Here is a 9,173-nt window from a genome sequence, read left to right as displayed (position 1 = left end):
CAGGCTGTCTTCGGCAAAATTGAAACTCACTTGACTGGGAAACTATAACAAGTACACTTAGCACTGATATTTTCTGGAAGTGTTGCAAAATTCTAATCTGCAATTTTCCTGGTGGCATAATTTTTAATCATATCTCAGAAGCCACAATTTCATCATTTATCATTCAACCAAAAAATATAACAAAATGCTAAAAAAACAGGTATTGCACCTTCCAAGAAAGTTTGGTTAAAATCAAACTAACAGGAGTCTGAATTTACTTTCATGGCATACAGACAAAAACAAAATCATATACATCTATATCCCCAAATATGAAAAGGTAAAAGATACTATGAACAATTACTATTACTGAACAAGTGCTTTTGAGTTGCAAATAATCTGTATACCTTGGGAACTTTCGTTTCCTTTAGAATTAGTTCTCATTTTCTGGGGGAATTACATCTTCAGAGTTGACATTCTGTGACTGCCTTGGTAAACAGTCTAGAAACCAAGGTTGATTTGCTGCGGAAATTCTTCCAGTTGTTTGCAGAACTATAAAAAAACCTCTCCCACTTTGATACTGTTCCCGGTTTCCTAAACAATGAATGTAAACATTCTATTTGCTTTGATTGTCTTTCAATATTGATATGGCTATGATCTGGTTTTATTGTTGTGGGCTGTCCATTTGGAATTGAAGTAAGAATATTCCCATTAAGTTCACACCCTGGATCAATATTTTGTCCTTTAAAAAACACTTGAACTTCTTCATTTTTCTTTACAAATTTAATGTGTAACGGCTCTAAATGTTTTTCAATATCAGCAATATGAGGAGCTAGCCAGTTCTTCACATCAAACATGTGTAGAATTTCCTCAGGTTTTGGAAGCAGGGCAATTAGGCCATCCAATGTCTCTGCATCTGTAGTTCTTAGTTTCTCCGAAATTTTACTGAACGCTGCATCGACATCTTCATGTGTATTTCCAACATATAAGAAAGACAGATGAACCTTCAACAAAAAATATTTTCTTAAAACAACATGTCTAAAACAGTGTAAGATGATACTTCAATACTTTGTTTTATTTTCAACCTTACTCCAATATTAACGTATTACATGAAGTATTGCATGACAAAACGGTCAATACTTATTATCTCAACTGCTACATATTATAACATCATAATGCCCAATGTTGGTGCATGAATATTTAATTCATGGACCAAAAATTGGTAAGTAAAAATGGTAGCATAATTTCATAAAAAAGCAACTTAGACTTATAAAACCTGCGCAGTGCAAGTCAGTTTATCACAGCAAATAAATGTGTGAAGCTTCAATCCATTCACACAAGTGCAAATCTTAGGCGACACTGACAAATGAGATCTAGTTACAGCTTACTAGAAAATTTATGCTACATCAAATGACTAATCATCTTGCTATGCTGATTATTTTGATATTAATACATGCATCCAGAACCAGAGCATTGTGTGTTGTATCCAACACCTTAAGGATAGCATGTTGTAATAGTCATATTTCATATCTTGTAACTGGATGGTAATAGTTAAATGAAATTTGGTCACTTTAAAGACATTCAAAACCAGAGCTGCCTTTGAGAAAAGCAAATGTCTCCCACAACTGCCCAATCATCTAAATAGCAAGTCAGTCTTTATATACTGTTTACTCGCTACAATTCAAGGGCTAGAACTCCAAAATGCCTGGACCGATTTGGCTCATTATTGAACTTGTCAGAGTTCTTATGCTCAGACACCTTTTGTTCAAGTTTGATGAAGATTGGATGAGAAATGATCAACTTAGAGTGCGGACAAGAGTAAAAAGGCTGATTTTTCGGTAATTCAAGGGCCGTAACTACAAAATGCCTGAACCAATTTGACTAGTTATCGAACATGGATTTATATGATTCTGATACAAATATCAACAAGAGCTGTCACAGGAGTCAGCGCACTCGACTATTTCGATGCTGTATAGTGAAACTGGGCACTTTTGAGGAAACTGTAGTTGTCACTGGAGTGACTCCAATGGTGGATGAAAATATTGCACAAATAGCCCGAGTCAAAAATATAAGAGAGGTAAAGATAAAGTGTATCAAAACACTCTATTATTTCCTAAGCAAAAAGGAGGTATAATTCATTAAATATTGGTGCAAAAGTTATGCACCTTGTGTCACATGATGTGGGTGACGATGTAGAACAACTACTTCAAGTTTAAATTAAATATGTATTTCATAATAACTGAGATATAGTGAAAATGCATCAAATTAACCTTAAATTCTAAGTAAAACGGGGCTTAATTTATGAAAAAACTGTGCCAGAGTTGTGCACCTTGTGTCATATGATGTGGGTGATGATGTTGAACAATTATTTTAAGTTTGAATCAGATCCATTCACTAATAACAGAGATACAGAGATAGAGTGAAAGTGCCTCAAAACTTTAACCCGAAATTCTAAGTAAAAAGGGGCAACAATACATGAAAAAGTTGTACCAGAGTTCAATGCACCTTGTGTCATATGATGTGGGTGATGATGTTTAACAACTATTTTAAGTTTTGAATCAAATCTATTCAGTAATAACAGAGATAGAGTGAAAGTGCATCAAAACTTTAACCTGAAATTCTAGGTAAAAAGGGGGAATAATTCATGAAAACAAATGTGCCAGAATTATGCACGTTGCTTCATATGATGAGGGTGATGATGTTGAACAACTGTTTTAAGTTTGAATCAAATCCATTCAGTAATAACAGAGATAGAGTGAAAGTGCATCAAAACTTTAACCTGAAAATCTAAGTGAAAATGAAGGAATGAAATATTGGTACCAGAGTTATGGCCCTTAGGTCAGATGATTTGGGTAATTATGAGGAACAACTATTTTAAGTTTGAATCAAATCCATCAAGTAATTACAAAGATAAAAAAGAAAAAGAAGAGAAAATCTAATTAAGAAATGAAATGATTTTTTTTTTCGGTGTTCACGCGAAATGAACGACAGAATAGGATCGGCAAATCCATTAGCGATTCATGTTTAATTTGCTGATCCTATTCTGTCATTCATTTCGCATGAACACCGAAAAAAATAGTTTCATTTCTTATATTTACATTATATTTCCTTTCCATATGTAAATAAGATTATATTACAAATTGCACATGTTTTTTTTTTGCATTTAACATTAAAATCAGTTTCTCGACCATTCTATCCACCAGACAGAATAACTGCGACGTCATATAAGGAACGTTCTCCCTGACTATACATGGATGTCGTCAAAACAGCGATCGGGTATCACTAAGCAGCGATAACGTAAATTTCGCGCCTTTCCCTTTGCTGTTCATAGGATATGAGTGTTATAATTTCTATGGAAAAGAATAGGGCGAATGTAAATATAAAAACTTTAACCAAGGTGGGGACGCGGAAAGATGCCGGCGTCGGGTCGAGTAGGATAGCTCTCCTTATATTTTGTATAGTCAAGCTAAAAGGAAATCTAAAATTCCCCGTAGGGAAAAGGAGAAAATTATTATTTTCAAGTTTTCTGAGGAGATAACTCATGAAAAACCAAACTTATCAGGGGAGGTAATCTAAAGGTAAATTTTGAGAACTTCTGTCACTATATAACTTGTTATTCACCTTATTTCTATTGACATTTTCAAAGCTTACATTATCAAGTTGTATGTATACGCTTTTCGTGAAATTGAGGCCTATTACAGGAGGTCTACCTTAACTTCTTGTTATTGTAAATTACATTTGAATATCAGTTCATGCATTACAAATGTATTACCACAATTATATAGCATCACACTGCATTGTCCAGACAGAAGCTTAATTGTTTGTCTTCATATTTTCAAAACAAAAGAGAAGATAAATGGACCCAACCAAATAGTACATGTATATTGAACATACCTCATTAAATATTTTTTCTGCTACCAACAGCTCACAGAAAGCTAAAACATATCTATTTTTATTCTCACGAGCGCAGTTATCTGCTTGGATATAGCATACAGGAGGTAGAGTGTTTTCCTGAAAGTGATATGTAATTTATAAATATTCACTACAATATCAGATCACTGTTGTTCTGACTGAAAATCTACAACTACACTATGAGAAAAATACAGATTTACTGAACCTTCAGTCTGTTTGCTATGCACACAATTAGCATTGATAAGGAATGTTAAACTCTAAGTTTATACAAGACTCTGGTCTCTTTATAAGAATCCAACAGACCAAGTTTAATGAAGATTTATCAAGCTCTTCATCAAAAGATATTGTGTAAATGTAAGAAGTTGTTAGACTGGGGTTTTTATTACAAAATTATTTGCAAATTATGCAAGATTACGCTTTCATTTTTATCTAGACCTGGGAAACCAGATCAAGCTACTGAAAAATATAACACTTACATGCATTTGTGCAGTTCTCTTAAGGGTCTTCAGTATAATATTGATGGTAAGGTTTGGGTACTCGTTAACATCAACATAAGTGTGAAAACCACCATGGCCGTGGTTGATGACTCCAGTTATATGTGTCTTTAGCAGATCTGCACCATTTATACTCTGAAATAATATATGAAGGAGTTATTTTTGTGCATCAACAGTAACATAAATATTAGATAGAGAAAACAAAAGGGTCATGGTGACCCTAGATTGGTCAGCTTTAACAGGCTAGAGAATGTGAAACTCTGAAAGACAAGTGTTCTATTACCTGAAATTAGGTGGAACTTTAACTTTCCCGCATTCGCACCTACCGCCTTGTTGGCTGTGCTTTCGTTAAGATTACAGAATACAGCGTCGTGTGTGACTTTGTGTCATAATAATATAAACAGAAAGACATCTGGGATTTTTTCGAGGTCGTGGAAACAGTATTGTTTCTGTTGTTGTTTTTGTTGTTGTTGTTGTTGCTATTCAAACCCCGAATAGTTCAATAATTGGACTGGTGGAGCCAACGTCATTCATATTCTTCGGCAAATTCATTTTAATACGAATACATAAACTACCAAAAATGTATTGCATAGGTTACATACATAGCTGTGTTAACATGTTATAATAAATTTCACACCTTGGTCATTTCAAAAGAATGAGTAATCAATACTGAAAAACAAGAGAGCCATGATGGCCCTATATCGCTCACCTGAGTAGAGTTGCTTGCTTGAACAAATTTCTTAGCTTCAGCTTTAAAAACAAAAAACAAATAGGAGAGTGGGTCAAGGTAAAGATTATGCAAGATTACTTTTGAAATCTGCAAAAAAAGTACTACAGATGGTCCACATCTTTTTGCTGTAGCTTAAAAACAAGAAAGTAGGTCAGTAGGTCACATTGACGGTCACTGAAAGTCAGTTTAAAGATCGGCATGTAAAACTGTACATGTCATCCAATTTTCAAGGTTGTATCTTAAAAAAAACAAGAAAGTAGGTCAGTAGGTCACATTCGTGGTCACTGAAAGTCAGTTTTAAGATTGGTGTGCAAAACTGTACATGTCGTCCAAATTTCAAGGCTGTATCTTAAACAAGAGGGCCAAGATGACCATAGGTCGCTCACCTGTTTAACATACCATAACAGTGTAAACTGTTTTACCTAGTGATTTCATGGAGACAAATATTCGGACTAATTTTCATTAAGATTGGACCAACAAACGTGGCCGCTTGAGTGTAAACAAGCATTTTCTTTGATTCGACCTAGTTACCTAGTTTTTTACTCCCCATGACCCAGATTCGAACTGGTCCAAACTTTCATGAAAACAAACATGCTGACAATGTTTCGGGAAGATTGGAGAAAAAAGTGGCCTCTCTAGAGTGTATACAAGCTTTTCCTATGATTTGACCTAGTGACCTAGTTTTTAAGCCCACGTAATCCAGATTTGAAATCGCCCAAAAACTTCATGATAACAAACATTCTGACTAAATTTTATGAAGATAGAATTAAAAATGTGCCCCCTAGGGTGTAAACAAGCTTATTCTTTGATTTGACCTGGTGACCTAGTTTTTGACCCAACATCACCTAGAGAAAAATTCATTCGATATTTTATGCAGACAAACATTCTGACCAAGTTTCATGCACATCAAATGAACAGGAGTTAACAAGCTTTTCCTTTGATTTGCCTGGGTGACCTAGTTCCTGACCCCATATGACCCAGTTTCAAACTTGGCCTAGATATCATCAAGATAAACATTCTGACCAAGTTTCATGAAGATAGGGTCATAAATGTGGCCCCTAAGTTGTTAACAAACTTTTCCTTTGATTTGACCTGATGACATAGTTTTTGACCCGACGTGACCCAGTTTCGATCCAGGCCTAAAGATCATCATGATAATCATTCTGTGCAAGTTTGTATTACTTAGCACATCTATTTTAAGATGTTTTATAACATTATAATCAACTCATTTTAATCTATATTAGCTATTGTATACATGTTTTTTATTGCATTAGTTTTATATAATGTTTTATGATCTTATGCCTGAATAAATTTGAATCAAATATAAAATGTCACTTCTACCGTGTTCACAAGGTAAAAATTACCAAATTTTTGGCTCTTTCAGGGGTCAATCAGGGGCCGTTACTCCAGAACCTATGATTTGAACTGATAGATTCATCATGGAATCCAAGATTTATTGTTGTTGATGATATTTTGCAAGTTTGTATCAAATCAAACCGTAAATGAAGTCTCTATATGGCTGCATAAGCCAAAATAGCAAACTTTGACACTTTAAGGGGCCATAACTCTGTAACCCATGATGGGATCTGGCCTTTTTTTTAAAAAGAACTGAGATATTATGCCAATACAAGTTGTGTACAAGATTTATTAAAGTTGATCGCAAAATGTGGTCTCTATCGTGTTCACAAGCCAAAAATAGCAAATGTTGGCCCTTTAAGGAGCCATAACTCTGGAATCCATGACAGAATCTGACCAGTTTTCGAAAGAAACCGAGATATTATGCCAATGCAAGTTGTGTCCAAATTTTATCAAAGTTGATTGCAAAATATCGTCTCTATCGTGTTCACAAGCCAAATATGGCAATTTTTGGCCCTTTAAGGGGGCCAAAACTCTGGAACCCATAATTGGATCTGGCCAGTTTTCGAAGGGAACCGAGATATTATGCCCATACAATTGCAAGTTGTGTGCAAGTTTGATAAAAATCAAATACAAAATGTGGTCTCTATCGTGTTCACAAGGAAAATGTGGACGGACGGACGACGGACGAAGGGTGTTAAAAAAAGCTCACTCTGTCACTACGTGACAGGTGAGCTAACAGTAGTTCTAATCATAGAAATGAACTGAAAGAATATATGCAAAAGTGATACAAAACAAAAGTGTTCATCAACATTTTGTAATAATACATAGAGGATATTAAATTTTGTTTGTTTTGAGTGAATATGGAATATATTTCACTGAGAAGTGAGAAAGTATCAAATATATTCATGAGCGCATAGCGCGAGTGAAAATGTGAAAATTTTCTCACTTTGAGGTGGGATATTCTATATTCACGAAAAACAAACAAATTTTCTTTTTATGTTATGCTTAATTACGTTGCGATATGCATTTTTTGCAACAAATTTTAATCTCAGCGAGGGAAACAGACGCGCGTAAACGGACATGACGTCAGACGTGTTGTGACGTTAGAAAGATGCACACGACATAAAGTTCCATTTTATTTTACTTTTAGCTGCATAACGTTATGAAATTCTCATTAAGTAAAATAATTTGAATCGAGAAATATACTATAAAGAATAAAGAGTGACTACAATTTTCATCCTGTTTTAAACAAATAATTCAAAATTTATACACAAGTAGATCGGCATTTACAGTGAGTGATATGCAGTGAGTGATCTCACTGATAAAACACGGTATTTCATCAGTTAGCATAAGATAAAAAATGTATAATGAACTTTAAGTGGCACTTAGACAAAAATATTTGTATCTAAACATCTTAAAAACTATGGATATATAAGTTTAGGTTCTTTGTAATTGTATTACAAATATGTTTGTCCATACTTCACACTGCATTAATACTGAATTACGAACGATTTTAGATTTAAGTTTGTTTTTTTCTTCTTCTTCTTTCTATGTTGTTGTTGCGTTTTTTGTTACACCGTCAAATATCATACGGCGATCTTCCCAGCTTTGACGTTGGAGGAAGACCACAGATACCCCCAAGCCTCCGGGCGTCTGTTACCCGACCGAATGCTATACTCCAAACGAGGTTTCAACCCCCTATCGACGAGGGGCAAGCCTTGCGTCTTCCTTGTTTTGTTTGTATTAGATATCGGTGAGTTGTATCAATAGTGTATTATCAAATTTATTCAAATGATCGAGTTTTCATAAAAAATGACCAATAAGAAACAGTTTAACGTGACGAAATGTCGATATTAAGGTGTTCGGTTAGGGTTATCGCCGCGTAAAATAAAAATCGTTAGCCTGAATGTATGGTGAAAAGTCGAAACAACGAAACCACAATGATGAAATGCCGAAATTAGGATGGTGAAAACTCGAAACTACGAAACAAAGATGACGTCGTTGTTTCGACTTTTCAACAATATGGTTTCGTTGTTTCGTTGTTTTGACTTTCCACCATGATGGGTGGTTGTCAATTTATAGTTCTATTTGTTCACCACAAATGAAAAATCGGAATATTCTGACGAGCATTTTGCTAGGTTGTTACTTCTTACTTCTTTTGAAGTATTTTATAAAAGAAACCGTTACTCAAAGTCCATTGAAGTAAACATAGAAGATACCAAAGACAACGTAAATCATGTTGAAAAATCCTACATGATATAAAGAATATAGAAGTTAAGAATAACATTAAAGCTTTATAATAAAATACATAAATCAATAAAAGAATTTATGCTCTTTTGAGAAATAAATTTATGTTATTTTTCAGTAGGCACGCAAGAGCTATAATCTCTGCTTCTGTTATTTCAATCCAGTCCATATAATATAACGTGCCTCGATTGATGAACAGTTCACGGGTGTGGTCATTTTGGTCATTTTATATTTCAAACCGGTTCATCTCTTCTAAAATAACTAAGCAGGCAAGTCGACACTTCGTGTACAAAAATTATGTTCATCACATACTTGAAGAGCTAGTGTTTTCCAGTAATGTTGCCACAGAGAGGATGCAAGTAAATTGCAGATAAGTTTTTGAACAAACTTTGTCTTTTTAGTTTATTACGTATTTCATTAAATTAAAGATGAATGAATAGATATAATTATTGTAT

The 9,173-nt window shown here is 34.3% G+C and overlaps 1 protein-coding gene across 1 annotated transcript; it reads right to left on the bottom strand.

The window, feature by feature from the left end:
- Positions 1-440: 440 nt before the first annotated feature.
- On the bottom strand, positions 441-4,934 carry LOC128554598 (uncharacterized). The gene is made up of 4 exons (XM_053535867.1): positions 4,872-4,934; positions 4,365-4,517; positions 3,871-3,987; positions 441-980 (listed from the first exon to the last, which is right to left on the bottom strand). The coding sequence occupies exons 1-4, from the start codon at positions 4,932-4,934 to the stop codon at positions 441-443; spliced, it is 873 nt and encodes a 290-aa protein (XP_053391842.1).
- Positions 4,935-9,173: the final 4,239 nt, after the last annotated feature.

The sequence above is a fragment of the Mercenaria mercenaria genome, unplaced genomic scaffold, assembly GCF_021730395.1.
Source record: "Mercenaria mercenaria strain notata unplaced genomic scaffold, MADL_Memer_1 contig_560, whole genome shotgun sequence".
Taxonomy (NCBI): Eukaryota; Metazoa; Mollusca; class Bivalvia; order Venerida; family Veneridae; genus Mercenaria; species Mercenaria mercenaria.
This window is presented reverse-complemented; position numbering and strand designations above follow the sequence as displayed.